Here is a 13,348-nt window from a genome sequence, read left to right as displayed (position 1 = left end):
GGAACAACACTCTCAACTTAGACTTTCTCTTCAAATACCACCTTTCCTTCCTGAGCTCAGTTTGGCCACCTTTGTCACCTTCCAGCTGTAAACTAATACTGCACAGCAGGACTGGTCACCGGCCCCCAAGCTATTGTGCTTCACATCTGTGCAGTGCCGAAGACAGTAACCAAATAATGGGAAACAAGAGTATATGAACAAGCAGAGATATTAAAAGAGCAGCAGCATTCTGTAACGGTTTGGCTGGAGTCAGCTATGTGTTCCCGGCACCACCTTAGTTATGACCATCCTTTAACGACAAGTTCTCAGAAAGCAGAGCCTGCCTATCTAATTTCTCTGCACCCTCACAATCCACTTAGTGGCCTCAATAACAGCTTTGGCCTTCAACATCTCTCTCTCTCTCTCTGTGTCCACTCATAGCTCTTGGATTCTCCTTTCCTTCACATTTAACTTGGAGCGCCCAGGGTGAAAGCAGGGAGGCTCGGGCCAGCCCAGACTCCCCTGGGGTCCCAACAGGATACCCAGCATTAACCTCCTACCTTCTGAGAAGTTCCTCAGATCTTCCCATTTGGAAGAATTTTTCATCTGTGGTGAGTGGAGGTGTCCTACTGGCAAGCGGCTATAGGAAAGCAACAATCCATCAGGCAGCCTGGCCCTCTTGACTGTCAGGAAAAGTCTTCAGGGATGTTCTAGAAAATACTGTTCATTCTAGAGAAGGGATGAGAACAATCCAAGTGTCCAATAATGCTGGAATAAAAATTAAGTGGTGCTGTATTCATATAATAAAACAATATCAAGAAGTTAAAAATGGAACTTCTGGCCAAGATGGAGGCATAGGTAGACATACTGTACCTCCTCACACAACCAAAATTAAGGACAACAAAAATTTAGAAACAAAAAAACAACCAGAACTGACAGAAAATTGAACTGTATAGAAGTCCAACAACCATTCATCCAGACTGGTAAGAGTGGTGGAGTCAGTGGCTGGTAGAGAGGGGTCATGGCAAAAAAAAAAGTGGTGGTTGGTGGACCAGGGCATGCAGGAGGTGGCAGCTGGCATACCCAGACTTGGGGAGGCAACAAGCAGACCCAGTGAGGCACACAAGGTGGCTGGCTGAGCAACAACACATATTCGCGTGCAGATAAACCAGGCAAAAATGGGGAGCAAGACAGACTGTGAGACCCAGGGCCCCAGTGCTGGGAAATAAAACCTAAAAGCACTGATTGAAAACACTCATGGGGGTTTAGGTGCCATGAGAGACTCCCAGCCTCACAGGAGAGTTCATTGAAGAGACCCACAGGGTCCTAGAACATACACAAGCCCACCCACCTGGGAACTAGCACCAGAAGGGCCCAATTTGCTTGTGGGAAGCAACAGAAGAAATTGAAATCTGAGAGAGAACAGAGCAAGTGTCATTGTTCCCTCTCTGACCCCACCCCCACATATAGCATCACGACCCGGCCACTGGGTTGTCCTGTCCTGGTGAATACCTAAGGCTCCACCCCTTATACATAACAGGTACAACCAGACCAAAAAATTATGGCTCAAGCAGAAGAAAAAATCAAAGCCCCAGAGCCAATACTTTTAAGCAACCAAGAGATAGCCAACCTATCAGATGCACAGTTCAAAACACTGGTGATCAGGATGCTCACACAATTGGTTGATTTTGGTCACAAATTAGATGAAAAAGTGAAGGCTACACTAAGTGAAATGAAGAAAAATACACAGGGAACCAATAGTGATGGGAAAGAAACTGGGACTCAGATCAATGAAGTGAACCAGAAGGAAGAAAGAAACAACCAAACAGAAAAGGACAAAGAAACAAGAATTCAAAAAAATGACAAGAAGCTCAGGAACCTCCAGGGTATCTTTAAATGTTCCAGCATCCAAATTATAGGGGTACCAGAATGTGAAAAGGAAGAGCAACAAGTGGAAAACTTATTTGAACAGATAATAAAGGAGAGCTACCCCAATCTGGCAAAGGAAATAGACTTCCAGGAAATCCAGGAAGCTCAGAGAGTCCCAAAGAAGTCGGACCCAAGAAGAAACACACCAAGGCACATCATCATTACATTACCTAAGATTAAAATGAAGGAGAGAATCCTAGAAGCAGCAGGAGATAAGGGGACAGTCACCTACAAAGTGAGTTCCCATCAGACTGTCAGCTGATTTCTCAAAAGAGACCTTATAGGCAAGAAGGAGCTAGAAAGAAGTATTCCAAGTCATGAAAGGCAAGGACCTACATCCAAGATTGCTCTATCCAGCAAAGCTTTCATTTAGACTGGAAGGGCAGATAAAGTGCTTCTCAGATAAGGTCAAGTTCAAGGAGTTCATCATCACCAAGCCCTTATTATATGAAATGTTAAAGGGACTTATCTAAGAAAAAGAAGATAGAAAATATGAACAGTGAAAGGACAGCAAACTCACGGTTATTAACAACCACATCTAAAACAAAAGCAATCTAAGCGAACAGCTAGAACAGAAACACAGAAATGGAGATCACCTGTAGGGTTATCAACACGGAAGTGGGAAGAGGAAAGAGCAGAAAAAGGTACAGAGAATAAGTAGCATAGATGGTAGGTAGAAAATAGACAGGGGGAGGGTAAGAATAGTGTAGGAAATGTAGAAGCCAAATAACTTATGACACATGGACATGAAGTAAAAGGGGGGAATGTGGGGAGAGGGTGGCAGGGGGTGTGTGGGTGAAGGGGAATGAAAAGAGGGAAATGGGACAACTATAATAGCATAATCAATAAAAAAATAAAAGAAGTGCAAAGAGTTAAAAATGAAAAACCTAGATCCGTATGAATTGGCTTGGGTAAATCTTGAAAACACAATATTGACTGAAAGAAAATAAATGTTACATTTCTTAGAGCAATATTTTTTTCTGATATATTGCCTTGGACAAGGGAAACGAAAGAAAAAAAAACAATTGCCTTTACATTTAATATTATCATTTGTCTGAGAAACCCCAGGAAATCCACACATAAATTAATAGAAACTAATAACATAGTTCAATAAGGGAAACATACAAGATCAATAAATTTTAAAAATAATCAAGTTCCTCTACACTAGCAATAATAAATTAGAAAATGTGCCCTGGCTGGTGTAGCTCAGTGGATTGAGTGCGGGCCTACGAACCAAAGGATCGTGGTCTGATTCCCAGTCAGGGCACATGCCTGGGTTGCAGGCCAGTTCCCTGCAGGGGATGCATGAAAAGCAACCATACATTGATATCTCTCTCCCTCTTTCCTTCCCTTCCCCTCTAAAGATAAATAAAATTGAAAAAAAATAGTTTACTTAAAAAAGAAAATGTAAGAGAAAATAAGAAAATAAAATATATTACTTAAAATTAAAAGGTCTAAAAAGGTTTAAGAGTCTCTATTTTTCACTTTTGGCATTTTAATTATGATGTGTCTTGGAGTGGATCTCTTTACATCAATCTTGTTTGGGACTCTCTCTGCTTCCTGGACTTGCATGTCTATTTCCTTCACCAAATTAGGGAAGAATTCATCATTCTTTCAAATATATTTCCAGTTTCTTGCTCATTCTTTTCTCCTTCTGGCACTCCTATGATGTGAATGCTGGACCTCTTGAAGTTGTCCCAGAGGCTGCTTATGCTATCCTCATTTTCTTGGATACTTTTTTCTTCTTGTTTTGATTGGTTGTTGTGTGATTCCTTATATTCCATATCATTCATTTCATTCTCAGCTTCGTCCACTATGCTACTGTTTCCCTGTAAATTGTTATTTCAATTAGTCTATCCTTCATTTCTGACTGGATCTTTTTTATGCTGTTGAGGTCTTCACTGAGTTCTTTGAGCATCCTTATAACCACTGTTTTTAATTTTGCACATGATAGATTGCTTATCTCCATTGTGTTTAGCTCTTTTTCTGGAGTTTTGATCTGTTCTTTCATTTGGGCCATGTTTCTTTGTCTCCTCATTTTGGCAGTCTCCCTGTGTTTGTTTCTATGTATCCGATAGTGCTGCTTTGACATTGTGTCTTGGCAGTGTGGCCTAATGTGGCAGGTGTCCTATATGGTCCAGTGGCACAGCCTCCCCTATCACCCAAGCTGGATACTCAAGGTGCCCCCTTTATGTGGGCTGAGTACACCCTCTTCTTGTAGTTCAGATTTGGTTGCTGTTAACAAGTCAATGGGAGGGATTTACCCAAGCCAGTCAGCTTCAAAGATTGGCTGTGACCACTTACCACCAACCACCCTTTGTGAAGTATCAGCTGTGCAGGTGGTGGATGTTCAACACAGTCTATAAATGTCCACTGGACACAATGGCCCTGGTGTTTGCTGGGTGGTGCAGACCAAGGTCAGCCCCCATCTGTGTTCTTCCCAGGCCACCCTTTCTAAGCTATAAAGCAATCTGAGATGAATGCTACTCAGGCTGGACTTGGAGATTCCCAGGTGAAGCCAAGCTGTGAAACTAGGCTGGCTGCTGCTAGTGCCGGGCCTGGGGCTCACAGAGGCCAGCTGTTGTTTGTTTGATAGGAGTTAGGAAGTTGTGAAGAAGGACCCAAGACCAGCCATTCATATGGAAAAGCAGCTTGGGCGGGCCTACAAGCCAGGTGGGGCAGAGTCTCTGGGGATCTCCAAGGCAGGTCAAACAGTGTTAGCCAGGCTGATGGAGTCTCAGATATGGCACCTGCTTGCTGGCTCAGGCTGGATGGATGCAGTTTCTTTAAATCTGTAGTTGTCAGACTTCCATTCAACTCATTTTCTGACCAGTTTGAGTAATAGGTATTCTATATTTTAGTTATAATTTTGATGTGGTTCTGTGAAGAGGCAAGCTGTATCTACCTATGCTGCCACCTTGACCAGAAGTAAAAAATGTTGGTTTTAGAATAGATATAACTTTTGAATCAAAAATCTCTATAAAGCTAGATATCATATATAAAACACCTATGTATTTAAATGCATAGACCAAAGATCTTGAAATCAAACAGTTAATAGTAAAAATCTCTGCAAAAGGAAATAGGCTTGGGAGTGAAGTTGGCATATTACGAAAAGGGATTTTTTTTACTTTAATATGACATGAGATTTTTATGAAGGGACTATTTCTATATTACTCCTAAATTTTAAATATATATAACTGGATAATACTGTGAGAAATTAACTGGAGTACTTTTTATTATTTCTTTTTGCTCCTAGATTCCCCTCCCCCTATCTTGTCAGCTAAGTCCTCTGAGTTCATTGCATTAGGCAGATAAAAACTGAGCACAATTGAGGGAGAAAAAGAAAAATTATTGGCTTTGGAATGTTGAAAGCGAAAGCCACAGCAGAACAGTAGAGATTTCTGTGAACAAATAATAAATGTGTTCCCTGCACTGGAGGTAAGAAAGAGAAGGAGGGAACTATCAAGGAAGAGAGATCAGTGTGACCAGGGACAAGGAAAATGTACTTTAGGAACATTACGTCCAGGAGCAGAATCAGTATCTGGAGACTATCAAGCCCGCACTGGACCACTGACTCCAGCCTCCACGCCCAAACTCGGGCGCTTGGGAAACTCAGAGTCAGTGAGTGAGAGTCAGGGGGCCACACCTGATGGCCTGTGTGGCCAGGGCTGTGGCCTGTCCTTACTGGTGAGAAATCCCCAATCTATTTTCATTTTCTGTTCCAGTTCATTGAAGCTGATTTCAGGGAAGGGAATTCAGTTACATCTATTTTACTAGAAGCCTTCAAACTGCTCTGAAATACCTTATTCTGAGCAGGGATTCAAAGTCTTATTCAAAATTTGCTTTGACAGTGGCCCCACCGGGAGGATCTGGTGTGACAGATGTGTGCAGTCATCTTAGAAAAGCATTCGAGCTGCAGGCCTCAGTTCTCCACCTCCTGGTCAGTGCAGTTCTTGCGAGGTAATATGAGCTTGTTGCAACCCTCTGAATCCCACCTACAGAGCCTCATGTTACACCCCTCCATGCTTTACAGGGAAGTTTCAGTCCCAGCAGGAACAGCACTGAGAACCCTCATTTTATAACCAATATCCTACCAACTGATGTGGAACAAACCCTAGGTGTTTGAAGCAGCCCATGGGAGAGAGAAGTCAAATGTTCCAAGGAAAGGAAAGGAAATGACGTGGACCCAGGAAGAGAAAGAGAGAATTCCTGGTAGTTCCACAGCAGATGAAAAGGAACAAAGGTGAGGATTACAGAGTGTACAGAGGTGGCCAGAGAATGAGTATGAAAGGGTAGCCAGCAGAAGCCTCAAATTCTAAACTCTTTGCAATGACAGTTAAAGGAAGCACTAGGCATCTTGAGGCAGGAGATGTGCACATAGCCCTGACCAGCTTGGGATAATGGGTTGGGCATTGTCCCACAAAGCAAAAGTTCACTGGTTTGATTCCCAGTCAGGGCACAAGCCTGGGTTGCAGACCAGGCTCCCAGTTGGGGGTGTACAAGAGGCAAACAATCAGTGTTTCTCTCCCTCTTTCTCCTTCCCTCCCCCTCTCTCTGAAAATAAGTAAATAAAATCTTTAAAAAAAAAAAAAGAAAGAAAGAGATATGCATATGCAGATGATATCCCTGATGGAGAGGCTGGGAAGCATAAAACCAGTTAGGAAGCTGGTTTATTATTATTGCACAAAGAGGAATGACAGCACCAGACTACTGGAGCTATTGTTGATTCAATAAAGCCCCATAGAAGACGCCCTACACATCCTGGAAAAAAACCTATGGGACTTTGGAACTACATCTTATTCTACTTAAACTGATAAAACCTCTGAACTTCAAATTATTTCCTTCTAATAATTTCCTTAGCTTCCTTAGGAAACTATTTTTTTCTAATTCCCTTAGTTCCTTTAAAGCTCAGCTTTGACCCTTTATTCAAATTAGAAAAAACTCATTGCTTTCCTTTACCTTTAAGACAGTAGACCACCTCATGCATCTTCGGTACCTGCTGGATGCCTCGAGTTCCAGTGGGTGATAGAGGTGGTGTGAGGATGAAGTTCAGAGGTGACAGGATCCAAATCTTGACAGGCTGAAATAAGAATTAATTTAGAAGGTAAAATAGGACTGTCAGAACTGGAAATACCAGAGCTCACTGGCTCACACTCCTTATGTAGCAATCTCTCCCCCCAGTTCCTGATTGAGGTCCAGTAACCTCTTTTTGAGGGCTGTGACAAAGTGTCACCATCTCAGGAGGAACCTGCTCCATGGACAGCTTCAAGGTTGAGACATTTCTCCTTCGTCCTGGGAGACATGCAGACCACCCTCCAGGCCCTCTTAGTTTCCCTTCTTAGTGCTTTCAGTCAGGACCCATTAGACCTGGGCTCCCACAGCACCCGCTGCTTTCCACATGCTCCATCTGTACTCAGTGTAGCTTGAGATGGTATCCAGCCTTGCAACATAGTCACACAGAAGCCTAATCAGTCCCGAGAGGCTGGATACTGCTGCTTCGGGAATAGGATGCTGGGTATAGATAAGATAAGATGAGATAAGACTGATGTTTCCAGGAAGTACAGTGCCAGGTGGGTACTAGAAATATCAGGAGGAACACTTTGTAAAGTATTATATATGATTATCTAACCACTGTGCTGTATACCTGAAACTAATACAAAATAATATTGAACATAAGCTGTAATTTAAACCATTAAAAAGTTTAATCTACAAAAATGAGTATATCCAGGAGAGTTTTGGAAAACAGCCTTTATTGCATGTAATGTTTATATGTTAGCCTGAGCATGAGGCTGACATATATCCTCCTCCACACCACTGGCACTCTGTCTGCCACTATCTCCACGATCCTCTCTTCTCCCTGGAAGTGAGAAAACAAAACAGAAAGAGGAAAAGACAAGAGCAATACGAGCCCTACTAGTCAGAGTGACCCTTCACTCTGTCTTACAGCTCAGAGGCCATGCATACCCCCATGAGCGTGTGTCCTCAGATCAACTACAGCAAACTAAAGGTTCTAGAACATTTCCAGATCTCTTATGGCTGACCTCGTTTTCACGTATCTCCTTCTACACATTCCACTTTCTCTCAAGGGACTATGTCCACCGGCCATAGTGAGATCCCAGCTCAGGCAAAGGCTCTCAGCCCTAAACCTCCAGTCCTGCTAAGCCCCGTGTCCTTTCTTCAGACCACTCCTGGCCCTGGAGGTCAATCCTGGAGACTGTGGGAGAACTCCTGTCAAAATTCTCCACTTTCTCAATAAATCACTGCAGGTCAAGTCCCGGGAAGCGCTGGGTATGCCACACATCAGTGCAGCTGCCGAGGCGCCAGGTACGGCAGTGCGGCCCTGCAGTCCCTTCCCTGAGATTCTTCTGGGCCGTTATGCTGTGAGCTCAGAAGACCCTGCCGGCCGGCCTCAGGCCTTACCTTGCCCAAGGTAAGTGTTCCCGGATCTTCTGGCCTGGAATCTCAGTTGCTGTGTGGAAACAAAAACACAGGAAAACTCTTCTTAGTTACAGAAGAAAGGTACTCTGTTAGCCCTTGGACATTCTCAGAACTTCCTGCAGGAACTGAAAAAGCTGAGAATAAATTCCCACTTACAGTCATGACTTTATTAAATGTCTGGGCAAGAAGAGGCCTGGTTTCCCACCCCAACCCCACCCTTCAGTTGTTCCCTGATCGGTCACAGCCCCCAACTCTCCCTGGGGGCCTGGCGCTGGACCGGAGGCAGTGCTGGCTGGGAGCAGGCGCAGCACCCCCAGCAGCTGTAGCCCCCGCTCACTTCCCATCCCTTGGAGAATGAAACACAGCCTGGACACTGATTAGCTCCAGGACCTGCTCACGCAAAGGTCTTACCCTGTGGGCGGCTCCCCCTCCATTTCTTTTTCTTCTTTCTTGTCTTCCTCTCCATCGTTCTCCTCCTCCTCCTCCTCCTTCTCCTGGATCTTCTCTGATTCCATATTGCTCCTCAGCTGAGCCATGGTGAGATGAAAGACGTGGCAGCTGAAGCCCTCCCTAATCCCTACCTGCACATGATCTTGGAGGGTCTCCAAGGTGGGAAAGACCCTGCAGCAGGCCATGCACCTGAAGCCAGTCTCCATAGTCACCAGCCAGTCAGGTGTCTTAGCCCTGGGTGTCTCCTCGACTGCGGACAATCCTGCCAGGCCCTTTGATTCTCCTCTCTCCTCATGCTCTTTCACCTCTTCTCGGGTCTCACTGTCACACAGGAGGTTTCTGGTGGACACCTCAGAGGGGGGCGTACCTACTTGTACATTCTCGGGAAGGTTCACCTCTTCCACCATCGGCTTCTTTTTTAGTGACTCTGGGGTTGCCTCTGTCTCCCAGGAGACAGCTACACCCTTTTTCACTTGTACCTGCATGTAATATACTTTCATGCCCCTCTCCTCTTTGTTCATATACTGAGAGGTCACACAGGTCTTATCAGATAAAGGGGATGATAAGGAAACATGTGGTGAGAGGGGAGCAGTCTCCCCTTGTTCTTGAACATGGGCTAGGGTTGATCTAGGCTGGGGACTGTCTTGAAGTGATTTCTGGATTCCTAGGAAAGGAAATTAGAAACATAAGAGTGTGTGTGGCGCATGCCAGAAGCAGAGGGAACGAGAATGAACACACAGGCTATAGGAGAGAGGGACTACGGTGCAGGGTAGGTGTGTGATGAGCTTGGCGGTTGTTGCTCATACTGTGGGGCAGAGTGTCTGGGGTCATTTGTAGGCTTCTCATTTGTGTGTGTTGGCATAGTGGAGGGGTGTCTGTATATAGAGGTGAGGGCTGTGGTGTGTGGGACATTGGTGGGGTGTGTGCTATGAGAAGAATGTGACTTTTTAATGTCACTGCTGTGCTATTTGTGGAATGTAGGCTGTGGTATCGGAGAACGGCACTTTGGGGCATGTGTTTGGGTTTTGTGTGTGGGTCTGAGCTGATAGTCCCACGCCCATGCTGAAGGCCTGTGCTGAGGAACTCTGTCCTTCTCTGGAAGCAAAAGTAAAGGCAAAGCTTACACGTTCTTCTTAATCTGGTCCCTCTGCCCTATACCTGAAGCCCAGACCTTTCTGGCCCCTACTCCCTGAATTCCCCACCATGATTGCACCAGGGCTTACTCCCACAGGGAGCTCATGTCCAGGCTCTCCTGACAGCTCTGCCATCCTCCCCAGGCTTGTCCGATTGCCCTGGGTTGTATTTAAGGCTCATGGTTGGATCTCTGTGCCTCCTGCCCACACCTGCACTGCCATGGACGAGCTTGCTTGGAGAAGAAACACAGGAGAAGTATTCGGAGGCAGAGGAGGCCTCCTCTGCCCCTGTGCCACAGCCTTTGGCCACTTTGGTCAATCCGAGCTGAGGAGCATCCTCTTGTGACCTCGAGATTCCTGAGAAAGGATGAAAACCGCAGTCATGTGGTTGGTTGGGCGTGTTTGTGAATCATTCATTCATCCAACATGTGTTTACTGAGTGGCTGGCTTCTTTCAGGTGCAGTGAATACCCATGCCTCGGACTCTGGTTCTCTGTGGTTACTCCAGTATTTAGTTATAACCAATAATTACTTTATTAGTGTCTTGTTAGGAATGCGAGCATGAGTGGTGACTGTGAATATGTCAGAAGTGTGAGAGTGATGTGTATCAGCTAAGTATTTGATGGGGTGGCGCATTGGTGTGGTGAACAGTGTGGAAATGTCTATCTATGTTTATGGAAAGTTTGTGTGCATGGTTTGTGTTCTCAGCTCAGGACTGTGTGGCCTGATTATATGGTCCGGTTTGTATTTATGGTCTATATTCACTCATTCATTCATTAATTTATAATATTCAGTGAACAATCACTATGTATCAGGCACTATTTCACTATTCTAGGCTCTAAAAATGCTAAAAATTCTAGAAAGGGAAGGCAGACACTAAATAGAAATACAGGAGGTATTTGATGTGTCAGCTGGTAGTAAGCATATAAGGGTAGACAGATTTAACAAACAAAAATACAGGACACCAGTTAAATTTGAATTTCAGATAAACCATGAATAATTTTTAGTGTAAATATTCCCATGCAATATTTGGGTTATAATATTTGAGACATACACATACTAAAAAATTATTTGTGGATTATCTGACATTCATATTTAACTAGATATTCTGTATTTTATCCTTCAACCTTAGTAAGAATTGGTGAATGTGTTTTTTTTGATGGTTTGTGCAAAGTGGGTTTGGTATTACTACACAAGGTGTTGTGTGATTAGTGTGTGTGACCCATGACTGGTTCTTATAGAGGTATTTAGAGATAGTTGGGAGTAGCCAGGTCTGTATCAGTTGAAGGTATAGTGTATGTTTCTAACTAGATATAGGTAGAGCTATATCTAGTACAACCTCCAGAGTTTGGTGTGGGAAGAGAGGACAGCACACACAGGGGTCATATGTGAACACAGTATAGGAGTGATGTATGCATGTATGTACATGCTCTATGTGTGTTTTAAAAAAGAAGTTGTGTGTGGAGACATGCAATTTTTTCTCCATCAGAGTATGCGTGTGCTTATGGAACAACCGTCTCACGGAACGCTCTTCATAAGAGTTCTGAATACACTCTTACGTGTACTGGGCAGGATGACAGGAGCCTTACCACACAGACTGCACATCCAATGAGTACCCTGCCTGTATTATCCCCACAGCTCCCACCAAACACACACACGGACAAAAAGATCCTAAGTGTAAGGGGCAGGGGCAATCATTGCCTTCCCCGTCCCAGCTACTGTCTGAAAATCTGCCTATTGCCCAGGCCTTCGTGCCCAGGGCTCATCCTACTGTCTTCAGGGCGCTGGGCCTCACGGAAGCTTCTGGGCTCCAGTTTGGGTCAGAAGCCTGGAGCTGGATCTCTGCAATGGGCTCCATTGTGCCCCACCTCCTACATGTGACCCGCCCCCATTCTCAGGGCAAGCTACTAGTTTATATTTAATGGAATCAGTCACCACGTGGCCTGCAAAGTATATCCACGGCTCTCAGCGCTCCCCACAGGCCCTGACAACAGTTCTTACCCTCGTCCAGTTGGTCCTAGTCTCCAGAAGGCCCTCCCTACCCCTTGACCTCTGGGAAATCCACACCTGTGGATTCACAAACTCCCATAGATTAACTGGTCAATTCTTCTAGCTGAAGGAATAAAATCTGTTTCAATATGACGCCTTCACTAGACAGACAATCTCCTTTCAAACAGGTGTTTCGCTTCTCAAGATGTTTTTCAGCACATCCTTTAAGTCATTGGGCTTCTTGTATCCTCTTGGGTCAAATGCACAGAGCAACTCATGGATCTCTAGCAGCATCCTTTACACCCCCTGCCCAGTGACCCCAGGGTAAGACCCAATAAAGAGAACAGAAGGAACAAGGAGGCTGAGAAAAGCTGCACCTGTGAGTCTGTGCAAGCCGAGCCCCAGCTGGGTCAGAGTCTGATGTAGCTCCAGGCCTGAGCAGCCCCAGGAAAGCAGTGCTCAGACTGGCAGGGCTGCCTTTCCATCTACCAGGGACATCTGGCCTCTCTGCCATCTCACACTGTGGAGACCCTCGGGATGGACACGGCAGCATCAGCCAATATCGGGTTTCCCCTGCCTACTTCACAGGTGACACATTTTCCTCGGACCCAGCTTCTTAGAGAAGGCTCAGGCTAGCAGCCACCCGTGGGCCTCAGACAGGTTGCCCAGCACATACCTCCTCCCTTCTCGCCAGTTTCCTGGGACTCTTTATCTTCCAAATGTTTCCTTTTTTGTTGCCGTTTCATAGCACCAACTAGAAGAGTCCCTTAGAAGATGCCTAACATCCAGCTCCTCCTTCTCCCTACAGGTCGGCCCTTCTTGGATCTCAGGATGTCCATTGAAATGATTCAGTGCAAATAAAAATAGAATCTCCTACAGGGCTGAAGAACTCAGACCCCTCAGAGAACCCACAGCATGGCCCAGGGTTCACCACAACACAGGGCTGTTAAGGTGCAAAGGTTGCCGGGCCCACAACAAAACTCTGTGACCTCAGTGATGACATCGAAACATTCTGGGGACTGAGGCTCAACAGTCTCTGCCACTCCCACACCCCCTTTTCAAGAACAATTCCTTTTTCCCGATGGAACCTCTCCCATGAATTCTACTAGTGCATCTTTCAAATGTGGCAGGATGTTTTGAGATGTTAACCTGTTCCTGTGTCATTCTTTTCTTTTCTCCCTTTATTTCACCCTTTCCCTTCTGCATTCAAGTAGGTAGCAGACTCCGTGTTTATCGGCCAGAGGAGGGGCACAGCCAGGGTGGAAGCAGTAATAGCATGCTGGTAATCTCTGCCTTTACTTCTAAAACCCCAGACTCCATAGAAAGGAAGGATGCTTGAGCACACACAGACCAGAAGCAGGACTTTTGAAGTTAGATAATCCCTTCTTACATTACTAGGGTTGAGAGGTGCCAACTAAGTCAGTAAGAAAT

At 45.1% G+C, this 13,348-nt stretch overlaps 1 protein-coding gene across 2 annotated transcripts; it reads right to left on the bottom strand.

Annotated features, from left to right (window-relative positions):
* Positions 1–8,753: 8,753 nt before the first annotated feature.
* Positions 8,754–12,663, bottom strand: FAM170A (family with sequence similarity 170 member A). Of its 2 annotated transcripts, XM_037147753.2 has the most exons (3): positions 12,594–12,663; positions 10,146–10,286; positions 8,754–9,460 (listed from the first exon to the last, which is right to left on the bottom strand). In XM_037147753.2, the coding sequence occupies exons 1-3, from the start codon at positions 12,661–12,663 to the stop codon at positions 8,754–8,756; spliced, it is 918 nt and encodes a 305-aa protein (XP_037003648.2). The 2 variants fall into 2 exon arrangements, with proteins under 2 accessions (XP_037003648.2, XP_037003656.2); XM_037147761.2 differs by lacking the exon at positions 10,146–10,286.
* Between the last annotated feature and the right edge of the window lie 685 nt (positions 12,664–13,348).

This window comes from Artibeus jamaicensis, unplaced genomic scaffold, assembly GCF_021234435.1.
Source record: "Artibeus jamaicensis isolate MK-2021 breed Jamaican fruit bat unplaced genomic scaffold, CSHL_Jam_final contig_402, whole genome shotgun sequence".
NCBI classification, from domain to species: Eukaryota; Metazoa; Chordata; class Mammalia; order Chiroptera; family Phyllostomidae; genus Artibeus; species Artibeus jamaicensis.
This window is presented reverse-complemented; position numbering and strand designations above follow the sequence as displayed.

Bases quoted from the DNA above. Each gene is read 5' to 3' on its own strand.
- FAM170A (XM_037147753.2), bottom strand. From the start codon at position 12,663: ATGAAACGGCAACAAAAAAGGAAACATTTGGAAGATAAAGAGTCCCAG. The intron at 10,287-12,593 runs GTATGTGCTGGG...ATCCTTTCTCAG, and splicing joins AACTGGCGAGAAGGGAGGAG to GAATCTCGAGGTCACAAGAG. The intron at 9,461-10,145 runs GTGCAGGTGTGG...TTCCTTTCCTAG, and splicing joins AAGCAAGCTCGTCCATGGCA to GAATCCAGAAATCACTTCAA.